The 20,606-nt window shown below is 44.4% G+C and overlaps 1 protein-coding gene and 1 pseudogene across 1 annotated transcript; one reads left to right on the top strand and one right to left on the bottom strand.

The window, feature by feature from the left end:
- Positions 1 to 284: 284 nt before the first annotated feature.
- c2cd4a (C2 calcium dependent domain containing 4A) lies at positions 285 to 2,533 on the bottom strand. The gene is made up of 2 exons (XM_028958832.1): positions 1,800 to 2,533; positions 285 to 1,688 (listed from the first exon to the last, which is right to left on the bottom strand). The coding sequence occupies exons 1-2, from the start codon at positions 2,025 to 2,027 to the stop codon at positions 291 to 293; spliced, it is 1,626 nt and encodes a 541-aa protein (XP_028814665.1). The 5' UTR covers positions 2,028 to 2,533; the 3' UTR covers positions 285 to 290.
- A 3,410-nt stretch (positions 2,534 to 5,943) lies between these two features.
- Positions 5,944 to 20,606, top strand: part of LOC114766749 (talin-2-like) — a 100,835-nt pseudogene continuing 86,172 nt past the window's right edge.

The following is a 20,606-nucleotide window of genomic DNA, read 5'->3' as shown; positions in this document are numbered from 1 at the left end:
TAGGATTTATCATTTCATTTTATTTATTTATCTACCTTCGTCATTGAGAAGCAGGAAAACTGATTAAATGAATGTTTCAAATGTTTACTATTGTTTGTGTCAGTGCTTTGAGGAATTATTCATGGCAAAAGATTAAATGATTTGAAACAAAAGCAAATTTCTATATATTAAAAAAGTTTTTATTATGACATACATAAAATTATTTTAAAAATCTGTAAAAAAATAAAATAAATAAATAATATATTTTATATTTACACACTGAATAAATAGAGAGGAGTGAATGAAAGATTTCAGCATGTGACGATGCTAGTGAGGGGCAGCTCACAGTCTCCCAGCACATAGTCTCTTTTCATGGATGACATTTTGTTGACCACTTTAAAGCGCATGAACCACTGAGAGAGTCCCTCCTCAGAGATCCCATCAAAGAAAAAGTCCTCATTGAAAATGGGATTGCGACTCTTCCTAATGACTGTGCTGCGCTGCTTCTGGACCTTTCCGGGTATGAGGGACAGGCTGATGCTGCAGTTGATGCTCTTTGGGTCCACAGACAGTGAATAGAGACCTTCTGCACTGATCAGTCGTACCCGGAGACGCTGGTTCTCTGAGCAGTACTCGGCTGAGAGGTGCAAGATGCCATCCCTGCCCACGGGCACAAGGCTCTCTTTCATGACCCGCTCCCTCTGTAGAACCAGGTCCATGGGAAAGATAGCTGGGGGAGCCAAGCCATAGCTGCACGTCATGGGCTCCATCAGACCTTCTGAGGCCCTTCTCAGTACGTTGGGACTGTTGTCCGTGGAACTGCCCTCATCGGTAGACAGGGAGTTGTTTCGGTAAACAGCAGCCTTCCTGATGTTACGATAGAGCAGCCGCTCGTGGCTCAGAGCTTTGAAGAGGGAGGACTTTGGAGGAGACCTGGGCAGCAGTGGTGAGCTGAAGGGAGAAGACTCTGTAGAGGAAGTAGTGTCACTGTCCAGAGTTCCCTGCCTGTTGAGCCCGAAGACCTTTGGGGAGAGTCTTGAGGTCAAAGTGTTCAGGTTAAAGGAGGAAGATGAGGAGGTGGAAGGAGTAGGGGATGGTGGTAATGAAGTTGGGGACACTCTGGAACAAATGTTTGACCTGCTCCTTGGGATAACAAGAGGGATTCCGACCGAATTTGGATCATTGTGGAAGAGGGACTCTTTCCTCCTGGTGTGGGGACTCTCCAGCAGGGTGCAGAAGCCATAGCAGGTTTGGGCTTTGGCCAGGTGGGGCAGTGAGAGGGCAGCCTGACTCTGGGGGTCAGCGTTGGTGTTCTCCTCGTCACTGTAGCCATCAAAGGGCCCATCATCCACACTCTCCACCTGGATGAGTGTGATGATGTCCTGCGACAGGGGTTCCCTCTTGGGGCTTCCCTTCTCACAGGAGACCTTGATGCCAGGAACGGGCTTTGCCTGCTCTGTGTTCTTCATCTCCGACGGGGATGAGATCTTGGGAGGGATGCAGAACTCTGGGATTGTGTCCGGGGTGATGACGTTGGGACACAGAGAGGCCTTCTTGTTCTTGTCAGAAGGAAACTTGTCCCCAAACATGATGTCTCCGATTTTGAAGCTGTATTCTGTCACAGGAAGGGACAGGTTCGTGCGCTGGACTGACACGCGGATTTTTTCAACCACCCACATCAGCACTTTACTATGGATCTGCTGAGAAAACTGCAGAATAGGTGGGTACCATTAATCTCACTCTATACACAAATATCTTTTTATGTCAAAATTAGTATAGATTAAAACTATAATAAATGTAATTATTTTTTTAGTGCTTACCTTAGAGGTGAAGTAAATCCACACGTGAGCTAAGTAGCTGTGTTGCAGGTGATGTGTCCAACAGCTGACTTTTACAAAAGCAGACTCAGATCTCTCATCTGTGACCGCACCGGCTTCAATGGAACCGGCTGCAGGAGCCTCCAGCGTTTTTATACCGGTCTGATACGTGGGTGGAGCCCAGAGCCTCCCGCTTACACCCTCCTGGGTTGCTCTCTTATTTGTTCCCATGGGGACAAACTAGAAACATTACAATCAGGTAAAGGCCAAGCAGATAAGTCAACTGCTCTCAAATCCCTCAAATGCACTTGATAAAAAAATGTTAGTTAGTGTGTTTGTTTTTCCATTCGTGCTGTAGGGACGGGACGCCAACCTGTTCTCTGAATCACAGATGCACGCATGGCTGGTAAAAAATACATCAGGGCACAGGTGGTCAAGGTCACTGCAGATATGTAAAGGAAAATAAGCTCAGCTATTTCGGGGAATGTGAAATATAACTGTGACTTAAGGAATCTAGGTCAGTTATGTTTGAATGGTGCAAATAAAGTTGAAATTGGCAAACAATGTAAAGTGATTTGTGGTTTCCAGTTTTATTCTTAATGGTACGTCAGGCTTTGTATGTTATTGTCACACCTGAATGTGAAATGTCAAATAATGAATGTCTTTCTTTTTGTTAAAATTGATATACTTTATGTTGAAATAGCTTTGCAAAATATATTACTTTAGTTTTACTGGAGGGCCTTGGTTCTCAAGCTGGTGCTAGTCAAGCTCCCTCTAGTGGTCCTGGCCAGGAATTTATTGGTAATATTCACAGCTGCTTATTCTTATTCTTAATATCCTCAGCATAGTACAGATAATATTGTGTGTTTGACTGCAATATTGGCAGGGGATTGGCAGGGGGTTCATAGTAAAAAATATTCATATTAGAAATATTTTTTTGTGTGTTAAACAGTTAAACACTACTGTTTCTTGATTGAAGTACTTGTGGAAATGTTCTAGAATTGTGTATGGTTTATGATAACAAGTCATGTAGCACTATATAATTATTTGTCAGTGATTGAGAATTCATTTGAATTGTTTTAAGACCAAATAACTTAATACTTCGGTTAATTTACTTTAAGTAATTTATTTTTCAAATAAAAAAACTAGGACTATTTTCTGTAACTAATCTGTACGTTTTTGCCAAATGTAGGGAAGAAGAAAAAGCATCTAAACAAGTAAATCAAGTAAAGTAAAAGTAAAATTAGTCAAGCATAAGTAAAATCAATTACTGGCTTAAACTGGTCGCTTCTGAACTCTCAGCACTGAGTTTGTTCTCCCTATGTATGAAACATCTCAAGAGTACACTCTTGTGGCGGAAAATTGTGCCTTGAGAAAATTAAAGAAGACAATAGTGCATCAGCAGAGGCATATACACCAGTCAGCATTAACATTATAATCGCTTGTAGTTGAAGTAAATAATATTGAGTATCTTGTTATAATGTCAGCTGGAAAATCTGTGGAAAATCATAACCATGTGAGAGACTTTGATATAGATGAGTGTCTATAAAACTACAAATGGGGTGTTGCTGGGTGAAGAGTACATTAGAAAACCTTAATAATGGGCACAGAAGACCCTGTTCACCTACAATACACACATGAGTGTTATAAATGGACAGTGGAACAGTGAAGAAGGTGACCTGATGGGATGAAATTGGATTTTGACCCGTACATCCAATGCAAAGATTGCTGTGGAGGCCCCTTCATGGTGATCTGTACTCCCTTGTGGCAGTGGCCTCTTTCAGCATGGTGACATGTCCTTTCACACTACAAATGTGGCTAAAAGTGGTGCAAGAAATGTTGACTTGGATTCCAAATCCACCAGATATTTGTAATATATTTTTAGGAGGCTTTAATGCTCTGGCTGTTTGGTATATGACACATTGAGAGGCTGCAAAAATTAAGCATTCAAAGCATCAATGAGATTTTCTGAGAATGTTAAATTTGAAAAATGTAAGCCGCACTTTATCAGCAACAGGTGGCAGCTACTCCAGAGCTCTTTGACTTTATAGCGTTGTGTTTTACAATGGGTGGTGAGCAAATAAAGCCAGAGGGGACATCCCAGGCATCTGTTTCATATTCTCATTTAATACTGTTACCCCTGTTCAGATGATCACATGCCATATGTCTCCACATTTAAACCAGTACCATAAAGCTGACACAAAATATGCGTCCTGCACCAAATGTAAGTGACCCTGTGAAAGTAAACAGTCTGTGTCTAGCCTGCTTTTAATAAACTCAGAGGGTTGCCATGTAATGAGAGTCATGTGTCTGGAGTTTGCCTTATGGTATCGACTCTGCTCCCTCCAGACAACTTCACAGTGGTCCTCCTTTCACGTCACGCTGGTAATTAAACATGATTGATGGGCTAGTGTGTGTATTTCTAAAGAAAACCACTAGATGGCGGCACTTCAGCACATTTGAGTCTCAGAGCCAGACACGCAGACTAAGTGATGTATTAGTGAGAGCAGGAACTATACAGATTACATTACATTACAGGGGCATTGAAGGTCAGCCTCTCTTAACTGAATTAGATCCAGGACACTTTGCTGTGTTTGGCCTTTGTTCTGTGCCATTTTGGGCACTTTTAGAAACAAGTCACAATCATCAAACTCATGGCCATTTGCAAGGACAAAGACTTGCTCCTACTTTAGATTTTCAGCCTTGAAACTAAATCCGGTTTCAGCAGCCTCATGATGACCATGAATACACAACATCAACATCGACTATTAATATTGTAAATTCATTTCTAAACATTTTTAATTCAAATTCTTCCCCTTATCCAGAATCTACAGGCAGTTCTGGCCTAGCAGTTAAGGAACCTGCCCCGTAATTAGAAGGTTGCCGGTTCGAATCCCGGTCCGCCAAGGTGCCACTGAATGAAGCACCGTCCCCACACACTGCTTCCCGGGCGCCTGTCATGGATGCCCACTGCTCACCAAGGGTGATGGTTAAAAGCAGAGGACACATTTTGTTGTGTCACTGTGTGCTGTGCTGCAGTGTTTCACAATGACAATCACTTCACTTAAAAACTCACAGCCAGGCACAAATACGCACATCCTTCAAATGCAGATCTACCTAATTCAAGGTGCTGGGATGGTTCAGATGGTTTCTGTCCCCTTTAACGAGCGTCCCTTCTCATTCTGAGCAAAGCACCGACCCCACACACTACTCCTGCCTGTCATGGCTGCCCACTGCTCACCAAGGGTGATGGGTTAAATGCAGAGGACACATTTCACTGTGTGCACCGTGTGCTGCGCTGCTGTGAATCACAATGACAATCACTTCACTCTGTCACTTTCCTCCTCTGCAACTTTTTGCTGCAAGTGGTAGCACTCCAGTACACAGGCCGCTCTCCTGGGCTCCATTAATCTGCTGTGGAGGAAAATCACTGTGGCATGCGGCTCCTCCCCACTGGTGATTTCAACCCAGACAGGAGAGCACCTCTCCGCCCGGAGAAAAGGAGGGAGAGGGTAGAAAGGAGAAGAAATGATCGGAGAGGTGGCATGGGCAGGCACGCCCCGTTTGACTGCCACAAATTTATTTCATGACCATCACTCCCACAACTAGTGTTATTTCGCGGTAAATCAGAGGCTAATAAATATCTTCAGGACACGACACCACATCCTTATTCATGGCTGAGCCACATAAACAACTGTTTCAGAATGTGGTTGACACCAGACCAGCATGTTAACATGTCCCACATACAAACACACTGAAACACGTGACCAAAAAATAATAATCATTTTTTTCTCTTAAAAATGTACGCCACAAAGTTAACACAGCCAAGACCACAGGATTATTATTATATTTTTTGGGAGATTGTAGAACGTACACATAATATTATGCACGCACGTAACTAGTAAAACGACGAGTATCTTTATTTTAAGAACCACGTGGCCTTTTTTAATCCGCAGATTTCGAGAGAACGAGCGTCGCTGCACGCGAGTAATTCGTCGGCATTTCGGTTGTTTGTGAAGGATTAAAAATCCCTGGGCTGAAACGAGCGAGGCCGCCGATTGGCCGCCGTCGGCCGTGGGCGGGGCCTGCGAGCGGAGAGGCGGGGCCGCAGCCTGCTGTTCCCACATCCACTCATCCCTCCGGCAGGCACGAGGACTGGATCTCAGGTAGGCACCGTGGGCCTTTCACTCGCGGCTTTTCCGGCCCGGCTGCTGGTCGCGGTGTGTCCGAAACGACGGTTTTTCGGTGCGGCGTCGCCGCGGCCGCGCACGCGCTGTCGGTGATTCCACGGGTCGGTGTGAGAGGGTGAATGAATGGGTTTGGTCTCGTGTGTCGGGATTTCTGCACGCGTCGCGAATGGCCGGTTTGCTGGTTGCCTGTTGATTTTCGCGATGTGTTCGTTCCCGTGTGAACGCGCTCCAGAAGTCCCGCGTGTCGCGGAGCTGGCGTCCAGGCGCGCGACCGGGATCCCGGGAAAAGGAAAATCCCGTCAGCGTTCGCGTGGAAGCGCCCCGCGCCTTCGTCTGCAGCCGCAATCGCACGATCGCCGGGGTCATTCGCTAAAGGGCGACATTTGACGCCGCCATATTTCCCACCCGCGGATTTTTAATCTCACTCTCGTTATTTCCAATATCCTCCGCCATCGGGGGTGGAAGCGTCGCGAGTGGGTCGGCGTATGAACGAGGTACCGTTAGGATGGACGGCGGCTGCGTGGAGGGCTCCTCTCGCCGCCAGCAACTTTTGCTGTTATTAGCGCAGGTCAGCTGACACGAGTGGGAGTGGGAGGGGGGGTGCTTGACGCAGAGGCGTCGCTCTGCTTTCGAGTGGCCGTGGGCGTTTTGTTGTTTTTTTTCCCCCCCCTTCTTTGCTCGTTTACTTGTTTGGGGTGGTGAAATGGAGGAAGTCGAGGTTCCCGCCGCGAGGTGTGGCGCGATCCCGCCGTTCCACGCCGGTGGTGTTTTCCGCGGAGCTCGGGCCACACCCCTCAGGATGGAGCACGAGGACCACCGGATTACAGAAGCCACCAAGACATGAATACGTGTTATCAACCCATTTTCACACCCCTGCGTTCCTTCCATCCCTCCTTCCATCCCAACAGGATTAATAATAATTATGGGTACAGTACAGTCATCGGGGAAGTAGCATACATCATCGTGCTCAATGCTCGTCCTGTAAAACTTGTATTCAGTGTACTAGTATTTTTATAAAAAGTGAAGTGACGTTCGGACGGAAAGGAAGGGTGAAACGTTGGAAGGACCTTCACAGTGATGGACATTGTGAGACTCAGCAGCACAGCACACGGCGACACAGCGTATTTAAAACCATCACCCTTGGTGAGCAGTGGGCGGCCATGACAGGCGCCCGGGGAGCAGTGTGTGGGGACGGTGCTTTGCTCACTGGCACCTTGGCGGTTGGGGATTCGAACCGGCAGCCTTCCGATTCCGGGGCCGCTTCCTTACACTCCAGGCCTCCACTGCACCACTCATCCGTAAGGGAGCCAATGCAGTGTTTGCTGTTGCTTGGTATCTGAAGGTGGCGTGACCTCACAACCTATGAATTTGCTTAGAATCACCATCAGTTTACCGGTGTATCTTGTACACCAACAAATATTTCAAACGTTCAATTGAACAATCAATGGGACTCGATCTAACAAGACTGCGTCAGCCAATCAATGAAAGCCGAGTGAAACCCGAGCTGCACCTGTAACGGCCGCGGCCGGATGAGAAGTCGCTGCTGGCTGTCTGTCTGGTCACGGTGACCGTCACCGGGAAGTGCGCAGGTCTCCCACGCGGAGCTGCCGGAGAGACAGACACGACGATGTCCGGCAAGTGGGACCGTGTGCTGAGAGGAGCGGTTTGCCTCTGCTCTCGCCATGTGACATTTGGTGTCGAGCCATCTGTTTATATATCGCCACTCTCCTGTAATGGACTCCGTTTGGCAGTCATGACGTTAAATTGTGCTTTTGCATTTGGTCCATTACGCCTAAAATGTTATTTAATGGATGCTAGTGGTGGCCTAGCGGTTAAGTAAGCGGCCCCGTAATCAGAAGGTTGCCGGTTTGAAGGTGCCACTGAGCAAAGCACCGTCCCCACACACTGCTCCCCGGGCGCCTGTCATGGCTGCCCACTGCTCACCAGGGGTGATAGGTTAAATGCAGAGGACACATCTCACTGTGTGCACAGTGTGCTGTGCACAAGTGACAATCACTTCACTGTCTTTCTTCTTTATATTTTTGTGCCCCCCCATCTCAAGCCCCAGGTAGTACATTGACCCTCACCAGCGAGTCAGACATTTTTTTTTTTTTTTTTTTTTACGTGCCGGCGGTGTCTGGCGCAGAAGGTTTCAATAATGGATGAAAGTGGCAGTGGCTTCCCGCTGAAAGGGCTTTTCCTGAAGTCGGGCTGACATGTGCCAAGAGGGATAAAGGTTAACACGGCGAGAAACCTCCCTTCCTAAAAATAATAATATTAATAATGGTGGTGATAATGATGAGATTTAAGGCCCGATGTGTTTGGGTGCATGATCCATCCTTGTTTCTGCTTTTAGGTTCTTTTATATGGCTCGTATAAGGATGGCGGTGGGATTTTTAAAGATCTGTAATTCCATCCCGTCGCACCTTTAATGGTTTATGAAACAGCCTGCGATCACAAGTGACCCCGCAGGTTGGTTTTTTTGTACACCGCCAGTGAGTCCTCTGAAATGCATGCTGAAATTCCGGCGTTAACCCTGCGGCCGCCCGGGAGCGAATCCAGCGACTTCTCCGCAGCCCCGCCCGCCCTCGCATGTGCACCGTTATAATTAGCTCGCCGCACGGCGAGTGGCGCGGACGTACATGCGGCGGCGCGCTTGCCAACAGCGACTGATGAAGTGCTTCAGGTCCGCTGACACGTCCTGCTGTCGCGAGGCCGACAGCCATGAAAAGTAGGGCCGCGCAGTAAAGCCTCTGGAGGGGGTGCGGCAGAGGGTAATATTAAACTGGCCTGCAGTGTATGGGGTTAAACGCGGAAGTAGAGCGTCATTTTGGGATGTTTTTTGGGAGTCGTGGCTTGATTTCCACGGACGTGTTTAAAGACGTGAACTGAACGTTATTTTTGGTCTTGTTCGTGAGGCTGGAACCCCGTCTTCACCCTGTAATGTAGCCTTCGCCGTATTGCATAGGAAGAAATGCAAGAGAATACAAATAAATAAAAATTGAAAGTGATTGTCACATGTGCACACATTGAAATGTGTCCTCTGCATTTAACCATCACCCTGAGTGAGCAGTGGGCAGCCATGACAGGCGCCCAGGGAACAGTGTGTGGGGACGGTGCTTTGCTCAGTGGCACCTTGGTGGATCGGGATTCGACCTTCTGATTACGGGGCCGCTTCCTTAACCGCTAGGCCACTGCTGCCCCGTACAGTAATAATAATAACTGTAAGTGCTATCAGTTTACGTCTCATTGTAAGTTCCTCTAAAGTAGTCTCATATTAAAACCATGTTTTTAATATAAAAAAAAATGTATATTAAATCTGTATGCCGTCTCTCAAGTGGTGTCCATTAAAGAAGACATTACCACAGCGGTGTTTGGATTTGTACGGGTGGGTCCATGTAGTGCTCCGTCCTTTTACGTTTGATTAGGATAAAAGTAGGTATGCTGTTTTCCACAAAAAGGCAGTGCTATAGATGAGTTGTGCGTCCTGGAGTATAAACTGTAATGTCCTAGTCACCCCCCGAAGTGCTCTCTTGCGCCCATGTAAATGTTTTATTAACAGCAGTGGGTGGGAGCAGTGTGGAACACACTTTTAAACCTTATCGTAAGAGTATAATCAGCTTTTGTCAAATGTTAAGTAGCCAAATTGCACTATTATCCACTGTAATAATCCATTTTACAGATTAAGTTTTATTCTACTATTTAGTAGGAAATAATAAAGCCCTTTTGTGTTGAGTGCATTTCAATTGAAACAGGACATAGAAGTGTAGTGTTGGTTAAATCCAGTTAGTTTAGATGTTTCTGGACGTCCCTCTTTCTTTTTTTTTTTTTTATATGAATGAACAGTGGACTGTGGGACTGAGGGATGGACTGTCCTAAGAGGAAAGACAGATGCTGAAGTTTATTAGATCAACTGTTGTCCATTAGCAAGCCCTGTTATTCCTTTGATTCTGATGCTAGATAAGTGTGTGTGTGTGTGTGTGTGTGTGTGTGTGTGTGTGTGAGACGGAGAGACATGTCGAGTGACCTTGCCCTGTTTCTGATGTTTCAGGTTGCTGTTGTGCTTGGAGTATTTATAGAACACGTCCAGATATTGTATTACATTTATGTAATTGGACGTTGACACGGCAGATACCTTATTTCTGAGTTGGAGGAGCAAGCAGTGACATCTTAATATTAAGAATTATGAAAAGTCTGTGCCAGAACATTTCCCACTTAAATTAGAATTAGGGCAATCAGGATTTAGGATGAATAAGAGCGTTCATATCTGAAACAATCTGTGCACCAGCGCAGCGCAGCACAGCGTTCCTGGTTGGAAGTCCCCAGGAAGTGTTCAGGAGGTCTGGGAAGTGAAAGGTTTTGTTGGAGTGGTCACGACTGTGAGAACATGTGTGCGCTGCGGCCACGCCCTCCCCTGGAACTGCTTTGCGGAGCCAGACTGGCTTTTTTTTTCTTTTTTTTTCTTGGTTTGTTTATGATGGTAAAAACCTCATAATTCTCACCAGCTGTCCTGAATATGGAGCAGTGATGTAATTTGGAAGATCTGGGTGAAAGGCGCGTTACGTAGGCTGTGGGCGAGTGATGGTGGCGCTATTCTACATGCTGTGCGTGTCGGCGGTGTTTGTCCAGACCTGGACAGGTGCACCGTGGGTAATCTGGGTGTGCGCACGGTCGTGTGTGTGTGTGTGTGTGTAACGGTGCACGCTGCTCACTGTTTCTCTCATCAGAGAGATGAAACCCGCTCCTCCGGGGACGGAGTGTTTGGGGTGGCCGCACCTTCGCTCTGTATAGGTCCGCGTTTTCCAGATGATCTAACCGTGGTGAGCAGCACGTTTGTCCACCTCGGCCCAGGGGAAGGATGGACTTGTCCGGCCGAGTGAGTGACTGGGCTTCATTGTTTGAGGTTTTTTTTTTTTTTTTCTTTCCTGAGCTTCTCTCATTTCCTCTCTCGCCCCTCCTTCACCTCGAAAGCCAGCACTTTTCCAGCGGAGTTTTTGTGGTGTGTCGGAAGTAGAAATAATGAAGGGAAGACCCACAGAGCGTCCGACTGTGCATCTGGGTGGTTATAAAGCCGTTCACAGAGCTCCGCCGGGTACGGCAGCAGCAACTTTTTTATATTTCAGGAAATGCTGGAGCGGTTTTGATTAAAAAGGTCTTTTGGATAAGTCCTCCTTACATAATGCCCATTCCAGCTTTTCCCAGATATTTAATGTCAGTTTCTAGCTCTGATCCCCTGGCTGCATATTTTACATTTTTTTTTTTTTTTTTGTCTTTGTCCAAATGTAATCGGTCAATGCGTCTTCTCTTATGTGGTGCAATATGATCGCTTTGATGAAGTCATGGCTGTGTGCTGACTAATGGCAGATGGAAATGTGATGAATGTGTCCAGCGAGGTAGCGTGTGTTGGACATGGGACACAGGCGGGCCAGAAGTAGGTCAGTAGACTACAGTGCGGCATCTGACCTGGTGTTCCTCAATATCGCCGTGTGTGTGTGTGTGTGTGTGTGTGTGTGTGTGTGTGTGTGTGTGTGTGACCTAATGGCATGGTAGTCGTTGTATTTTACTGCCTTTTTGTGCATTTTATTTTAAAATAAATTTTTTGGAGGCTTTTCTTTTTATTTGGCGAAATAATCTTCATTCGGCCCAACATTTAAGTACAAGTGGGAAGCCATGAATTCAGTTAAATCTGATGATTTAATGGATTGCAATTCTATGTAAGGTATTATATACAGGGTATACAGATGTTTACTATTTTACTATATTCAGTATCTGTATTGTGATTTGGAAAATCACTGTATTACCACAAAAAAAGAAGCATATCCATTTTTTAAATATATATATTTATTTATTTTTGGCTTTTATCTGTCTCTGGTAAGATGCCTCCTTTTGAATGGTGAGGAACGTAATGGTGCCTGCAACAGGGTTGAGATTATAAGTTTTAGGCCGCTGTCACACAACAAGTTTGTTCCCCCCCACCCCTTGGTGCGGTTTGCTTGGTCCAGTGTGAACACCGTAATCACCCCAGAAAAGAGTCTTGATTTGAATCGAATAGCGACCTCTGGCCATTTTGTTTGTGCACTCAGCACAAACAGTGTGTGGGGACAGTACTTTGCTCAGTGGCACCTTGGCAGATCGGGATTCGATCCTTCTGATTACGGGGCCGCTTCCTTAACCAATAGGCCACCACTGCCCGACTCACCGACTGGTTCGGGCCAAAGCACTCTAACTCAGGGCTTCCCTGGTGCCTAGGCACCACCCTCACAATGCTTTCAACTTGCCAAAAACAGAATTACAATCACCAAATACTAATTAAACAACTCGTAAAGAAGCTGTCTGGTTTCTTCAACTGTTTTGCTGGTCTTGGTGAAGCAAGGGCTCAAGAGTAAAACTGGCGGTTTGCTTGAAATCTGATCGTAAAAGATTGTTGAAGGTAATATTGTGACCAGAAGTCTGGTGGCATGGCGAGGGGAGTTGCCAGCTTGTGCAGATATCATCGCACAATTTTCTTTGGGAAAAACCACTGAGTGTCATTTGAGTATTGTTGCATAATGCCTAATGTTTAAGCATTACTATAAATATGTACTGTTTTAACCAAACTCCAAGGCCCTTCAGCTATCAAGTAATAAAAATATCCCCAAATGAAATACTGCCTGCTGTCAGCTTTAGGTTTGGTAACATCTTGCAAAAATGTTGAAATGGACAGTGCGTGTTAAACCGTGGAATTATTTATTACTGCAACAATATGACATTCATCCGCTTGTAATGATGAAACCACCACTGTTGACGTTGGTGTGACTACAACTGGGAACGTACAATTTGTGTAGTTCTTCACACGTTCCTGTTGGCAGCCAATGTTCAGCTATGTAAGTAACTGAGATACTAAGCAGTGGGCGATGAGTATATGTGGATGTGCCTTTTAGTAGACACACACATGGCTCAATTTAGCTCAACACTTCCATTTTAATGTTGTCTGCACTTCGTCAGTTCAATACATGGGTCCGCGTCAGAAGCCATTTACTCCAGCAAAGCGATGGCAACGCGCTAGGACGCTGCTTCTGTTTGAATAATTGAATGTAATGAAAAGCGATGTCTTATATTTAAACATTACAAGGAATGTCTGCTCCAAATCATTATGCCTTGAGAACCGCGATTGATTATGCAGTGTGTCAGACCTTCTGCACAGAATCACATGTAGTGATGAGGTGATTTTTTTTGTCTGGCAGCGTGCCGACTTGTCCTTGGGAGCTGCGAATGTGTTTTGTGCTGCTAAATTGAGTTGTGACAGAATCTCACGATTCTTCCTTTTTTTTTTTTTTTTTTTTTAGGGCCCTATGAAAGTCCATGTTTTCCATTATTAATGTATTTATTCACCTAAAAACTGTGATTTATGGAGTGGGTGGGGGGGAAATAATAACCTGCAATACGACAAATCACATTGTCACTGTACAACAAAGTGCTTGGGCATCTACTATTTGCTTTTGTAACCCATTTACATGTAAATAATATGTGCATTCCATGTGCAAATCATGTTTTGAATAAGCTGATTTGTTTGCAGGAGTTTGCTGAACTGTGCAGAGTTTGTGTGGAACCAGTCGGGCAAGTGGTCTGCATTCGGTCTGCAGTGGCCAGAAATGCTAATTATATGCAATTCCCCGTTTTACAATGGATTCCATTTTATTTGTTGGATTCTGTGATCAAATGTGTTTTCTGTGTTTTAAAAATCATAGGACCCTATGATTAATGTCCTGATGCAGCTGAATCTTTTTATATCGGCCTTAGTGGTCCCCTTATATTGTCGCTGAAGTCTCATTTTGAAATTCAGCCATGGTGCAGAATTAGTCACTTTTATCCACTCCCACAATGAGATGTGCCGTTTCAAGGTCTGTTGCTTTAAATGCTTATGAAGGGGAAAGAGGTGGGACGCAGGATGAGAGCGGCCTATAGAAATGAACAGGCATTCGCAGAAATGATGTCAACACAATTCACCAACCACAATGTTTGGCACAGAATAAATAGAAAGAACCCAGTTTTTACAACCAGTAAGTGAGAAACTACAATGCTTCCCATGTTTGGAAGCCATGATGGTCGGTGGAGGTAATGTTTTAGGGGAGGGGCAGACAACGCATGAGAAACGAGAGGTAACCTTTCCCCTTTAATGTCATAAGGGGACAAATTCCAGATCCAACCGTCTGAGCTGCTGCTCTCTCAACTGTGAAGCAGATTGACCAAAGAACACTTTACCCATATCACCTATCTAGCCACTGCAGGACCACAGACAGGCTGGGGGAACTCGTATTTGTGAGATTATTTAAGATTAAGTCACATTTTCATAATTGGGGACCTTTTTAAGGTTATTTGTTTGCATAGTGTTCAATTAAACTTGTTTTAGCTTCAGATAAAAGGTCTTGCATGGACAGATAAACATGGGGCAAAGCTCTCATAGGGGGAGAAAAAAGCATGGGTCTGTCCTGGGAAATGTAGACATGTGTCCTGTTCTCCCCTGCGAGGCTATTGATTATCAGCGTGCAGGTCGCTTGCCTGCTAGGCATGGTTCAGAAGGGGGATGTGCTCGGTGACATTTTCTGCATAAATGGATGTCCCTTCACCCCAAAGGTGATTTAATGTTTCTATGGAGCTTGTGGCAGTGGCACTTAGATGGTGCTGTTATCTGTTGTCTTATCTGGTTTTCTTTTTTCTTTGACTGATGTTGAAAGGTAAATGTAAAGTGACCTGTTTTTTTTTTTTTTGTCATGAAACACATTTGTTTTTTGTTCCTCTCTCCCACTGCAAGATCCCTCTTTGGGCTTTCTCCATTCAGGACAATTGCGTCACGTGAACTGGAACCCGGGTTGTCAAGTGTCACATGTAAACACTTGTGTTTACCACGCTCGATTTGTAATTTTTTAGTCCACCCCCGTTTCATGATTTAAGAAATTGTCTTTCCTCTGAAAGCTCAAGTGCCTGTCATTATTGGCAGCGGTTCTAAGGAGCATTCTAAGGGAATTACTGTGTGGTCTTGATTGCAAGCATTGTCCCCCACCCCCCTTCGGTCAGACAGCTTAGTCCAGCTCCATGGGCAGGGGGTCCCAGAGGGAGATGGCGCTACTTAAGAGATTGATGCTCATTCCTCAATTTATTGAAAAGCCAAGGCTTGGGGGGAGGCGGGGCATTTGTCAGCTCCTGATTATCCTGAGTGTCTGTCACAGCCTGATGGCGTGCTCCTGTGTGAGGGATTCAGACATTCTGCTGTTTATGTACAAGCATGGGATATATTAGCTCTAGCCCGCAGATGATGCATCTAGACGCATTTGACCATCAAGAGGATATTATGCAATTTAAAAAAAATAAATAAAAAACTGAAATACCCTAGTTAACATGTATAATACACTTTAAAACACATCCGATGAGCTGTTGATGAGTTGCTGAATACGGCTTCATTGAGTCCACAGCAGGCATTTGTCTAGTTAGTCGTGTAGTCGGCGTCGGTAAGAGTGACGGTACATTTTAAAATCGCAGCTGAAGATCTATTCGGATTGTGCTGAGCGCGGTATCACTCGTCTCGGGGAACGTCCTTGTCAGTCTGCCGTGGGCAGGCCGCATTGGCGTGCTGGAGCAGTGAGAACCGTCTTGCTCCTTAGTCCCCCTGCGGTGTGCTGAGGCAGCAGTTACGCCGCATCCCCCGCTCCCTTCCCGATCGCTAAAGACTCCCAGCTCAAGTGTCAGCACCTTCAGCCAGATGCAGAGAGTAGTGTGGCTTCATTCTGGTACGTATATTAGTTGGAGAGATTGTGTTTCTGGCAGAAATGGAGGTAACAACGTTGGACCGAGGCTCATTTTATTTAACGACCAGGGTCCTGTATCGTCTGATATATAAATTTACAAGAAATATATTTATAAAAATATAGTGATTGACACACTGTCACAAGGCACAAGACACTCAATTTGATGACTGATTCATTTAGCATACTATATAAAACAGTAAAATATCCTGTCTTAATAAGAGCATTATTCAGTTTCGATGCACAGACATACCTTTTTGTTGTGTGTGTGTGCGTGTGTGTGTGTGTGTGTGTGTGCGCGTGCGCACACAAGGCACAGGTAGTCCATTCGTGTCCCTTATTAACATACTTCAGTCACCATCACAGCCACAATGTAAAACTGGTGCTTGATGTGTAGTTCTCACAACATTGACCCCTCAAGGCAAGGACTTTACAAGATCTGTGGTTTCTGGTACATTTTGGTTTTAGGTCGATGATTGATCGCAATTTGGCAATTTGATACATTTTTGGCAATTTGATACATTTTCAGAAAGCTGAAGGAACAAATGACATCTTATGGCCATTTTGATGTAAATAGATAATTGCTGGCCTAACCTTCTTAATTATTTTGAGGTGTGTTTTCGGCATAACGTGTAATCAGAATCACCAAACCATGTTAAAAGGGATAAAATGAACCACGGTAGGTTTTCATAGTCCGCAGCATGAGTGAAGAGCTGCAGCCCTGTAGGGCCCGACGTAATGGATACCGTGAGCTGCATTCTTTGTACCTTCCTCCCTCATACTGCACCATCACACCCGCGCTCCTCATGTTGACCCCCTGAAACTCATTAGCCGCAGGGCAGGATTTAGTATCACGGTTGAGCTGGGTGCTGCTTGGGGCTGCTTCAGGTGTGCGATTTTTTTTTTTTTTTATGGCTTTATCAGTGTACCCGTGCTGTCCTCTTACTGGTGGCCTAGCATTTAAGGAAGCAGGCTCATAACTGGAGGGGTTGTGGGTTCAAATCCCAAACAATCAAGGTGCCACCGGGGTCCCCTTGGTCAATTTCACATGTAACCCAGACATGCTTACAATGTGTTTATAGAATCTAATTTATTCCTCTGACAACTTTTTATATTAATTTTTAATTTTTTTTGTAGAGTTTGATTGAAATAAGAGCAGAGAATCCACCTGGCAGGTCCGAGGTAGGTTACGGCTTGCAGGGTGCAGTGCTGTGCTTGACTCCATGCTGGAGAGGGTCTCGGAGGCACGAGAGGCCTGGCCACGTGACTAGGATCGTGTTGATTGAGCCGCCTTTCAGCCACAGTTGTATTGTTTGTCTATAATGGCCGATTATCCAGTTACAGGGCACCCTATACCTCAGCCCTTTCTGGCCACTGTGGCAACTATTTTCCCGATGGCTGTTTCAGGGTGACATACGAGAACCCGCTTTTTTTTTCTTTTTACCTTTAAATGACATCAAACTACCTTCTTTTGCTTCAATGCTGTAAGACTATCTGAATGTCAGGATTTCTTCTTTTGATGAAAGGTGATATTGATGGAAATAGTTGTTTCTGTCTCCAGGCTGGTGTAATTGTGTAATTTTTGGATGGCCAGGGTTACCAACTTCAGTGACTTGTGTGTTATTATTATTTTTTTTTATCCTACTTAGGGGTTTTAGAAAATAACTATACAGCAATATATTGCAATATTTTACATCGCTATTTTCTGTCAAGCCTTTTCTTTCGTAAGGTCAGCAGAGATAAGAATTGGCGTGTGACTACAACCTGCAAACATTTAACATTGCAAAGCATGACAGGCCGATCACAGCATCTCATATTTCAGCTCTGTTTTTACATTTTCAGTGAACTGTACAGTATCACAAAATATATCATGATATAATCATATCAGGATCCATGTATCATGATGAATATCATTCTGTGTCCTTTTAAGATAGGTGCATTATTCGTAGCACATACATACTTTTTTTTTGTTCCATATACAGGTACTGGTCATATGATTTAGAAAATCTTTAAAAAAGTTTATTTATTTCACCAATTCCATTCCTAAAGTGGATCTTGTATAATGCATACACTAATTCCAAACAGACTATTTCTTTTCATTTTGATGATCATAACAGACAACTAATGAAGACCCCAATTCAGAATCTCGATTACTTAAGACCAAGACAAAGAGGATTTTTAGACATCTCTGCTAACTGAAAGTAAGAACATGTACAGCATTCAATACTTAGTCTGGGCTGCTTTTGCCTGAAGTACTGCAGCAGTGTGGCGTGGCATGGACTCGATCAGCCTGTGGCCATGCTCAGGTGTCATGAGAGCCCAGGTTGCTCGAACAGTGGCCTTCAGCTCTTCTGCATTGTTGGGCCTGGCATATCACATCTTCCTCGTCACAATTCCCCATAGATTTTCTAATGTCAGGCGAGTTTGCTGGCAGAGATACTGTGGTCCTTAAAACTGGTAGCTTTGGCGCTGCTGGAAAATGAAACCTGGATCTCATAAAGTTGGAAGCATGAAGTGCTCTGAAACCTCCTGGTATACAGCTGCGTTGACCTTGTACCTCAGAAAACACAACAGAGGACATTACGTCTGTGCGTATTGCTTCTTGAAGCACTGACTCCAGCTGCAGTCCGCGCCCCCACATTTTTGAATGGGGTTTGTTTCAGAACCCTCTCCAGGGTGCGGTTATCCCTATTACTTTTTTTTTTTTTTTTCCCTTTACCACATCTTTTACTCCCCTTCGAACAGCCAGCCTCTTTGCAATGACCTTTCGTGTCTTGCCCTCCACGTGCAAGGTGTCAATTGTCATTTTTTGGACAATTGTCAAATCCATGATGGTGTGGCCTGCAGAACTAGACCGAGAGCCCATTTAAAGGCCGTTTCAGATGTTTTGAGTTAATTGGCTGATTAATTAATTGAGTTAATTAGTGTGGCACAGCATTTATCAGACACCCTTATCCAGAGCGACTTACAATCAGTAGTTACAGGGACAGTCTCCCTGGTGCAACTTAGGGTTAAGTGTCTTGCTCAGGGACACAATGGTAGTAACTGGGGTTTGAACCTGGGTCTTCTGGTTCATAGGCGAGTGTGTTACCCACTAGGCTACTACCACCTCAATAATGAACCTTTTCACAATATTCAAATTTTCTGAGATACTGGAAAAATGAAAAGGAATAAACACTTGAAATATATCAGTCTGTGGAATGAATGTATACATTTTTAAAAGTTTCACTTCTTGAATGGACTTTGTGAAATAAATAATCTTTTTGAAGGTATTCTTATTATATTACCAGCACCTGCATACAAAACCAATATATTTATATAATAGGCTCTGTACACATTTCCCTATGCACAAAATTTGACAGGGTTCTTTTCTCTCCACTGTGTCCTTTCTCCCCTGTTAAGTCCATTTCTTAAAAAAAAAAAACAGAACGTGTGATGTGCTACTTTTCCCCCCTTGCATGAAATATTTATGTGCCGGAGAGGCTGTGTGGCTTTGCGTTCTCCCTCACCGGAGTGTGATCAGAGGGCAGCTCACAGGAGATCCTCTTGCCCAGCATGGTAATCAGTTTGGAGAAGGACAAGGGGTGTGTCTCCATGGTATATGAATGCCAAGTCAACAAAAAAGCGCAATGTCCTTAGTAAACAGTGCCTGTTGATATACTGTACAGGTCAAATGAGTTTAATATGAATAATATGCTTTAAATGTGATTGTTTTTATAGAGAGCAATATTCTGTGTGTGTATATTAGGGCTGCAACCAATGATTATATTAATAATTGATTAATCTTTTTTTTTTTCATAGAATAGGCATTCATTTTATTCAAAAACAGAACTAAAATCTTTAAGTGCAGAAATATCTTGCTCCTTGAGCTGTTAATAATAAAAAGAATAATAAAATAAAAATGGACTAACACAAAAAACACACGTATGCTTTACATCTGCCAAATATATTCACTTTTAAATAAAGTGCCACCTGAGCCGGAACACATCATTAAAAAAAAAATAACAATACAAATCAGAAAATGTAAGAGGATTCTCTACACTGCAGACGCACACGTACTTTCTCTCACTCCCTTTAATCAGACACTTTGCATTGCAATGCAAAAATGAAAAATGTGAGCATGTCCACGTCCTCCTGGTTCAGGCTCAGGTTTGAGGCCATGTTGCCTGCTGCAGAAAACAGCCGCTCAGATGGTGTTAATGCGGCAGGGATGCAGAGGAAAGAAGTGAAGTGATCGTCATTGTGAAACACTGCAGCACACAACGAAATGTGTCCTCTGCTTTTAACCATCACCCTTGGTGAAACGCAGCGTGCAAAGGGAGCAGTGTGTGCGGATGGTGCTTTGCTCCGTGGCGGTTCGGGACGAGCACGTTGTTTTGTTGTGAGAGGCGAAACGGGCGGTCAGAGCAGACGTCTGTTACACCAGACCAGTCTGTGGACCAGGCTGTAAAAAAAGCCCATGTAACGCGTGGTCGTGTTGAGCATGTGTTCAGACCACTGCTGGCTGCCTGCTTCCACTGGCGGCGTCAGGGAACAGGCGTTTTTTAAATGAAACGTAGAACCATGCGGTTTTTGATTTTAATAATCAAATGTCTCCACGTTGCACGACACAGCAAATTGATTTTGAAATTCATTGCTGACTCCTCCTTTATTTTTTATGGATTTAATCGATTCGTTGTTGCAGCCCCAATAATAATACGTTGTACTAGTACTATGTATAAATTAAGATCAAATTTTGGCAGATGCCTGATCAAAATAAAACTCTTAGTGCAAGATGTGTAAAGTGACTCGGTTAAAATTGTGTGCAATACCACCATACAAATGTGTGACCATAGTAATGA

Source organism: Denticeps clupeoides, chromosome 17, assembly GCF_900700375.1.
Source record: "Denticeps clupeoides chromosome 17, fDenClu1.1, whole genome shotgun sequence".
NCBI classification, from domain to species: domain Eukaryota; kingdom Metazoa; phylum Chordata; class Actinopteri; order Clupeiformes; family Denticipitidae; genus Denticeps; species Denticeps clupeoides.
Note: the sequence above shows the minus strand (reverse complement) of the source record. Positions and strands in the feature narration are given on the sequence as shown.

Coding starts and splice junctions, on each gene's coding strand:
- c2cd4a (XM_028958832.1), bottom strand. CDS start 2,027: ATGGGAACAAATAAGAGAGCAACCCAGGAGGGTGTAAGCGGGAGGCTC. Junction 1,689..1,799: donor GGATTTACTTCACCTCTAAG/GTAAGCACTAAA, acceptor CCTATTCTGCAG/TTTTCTCAGCAGATCCATAG.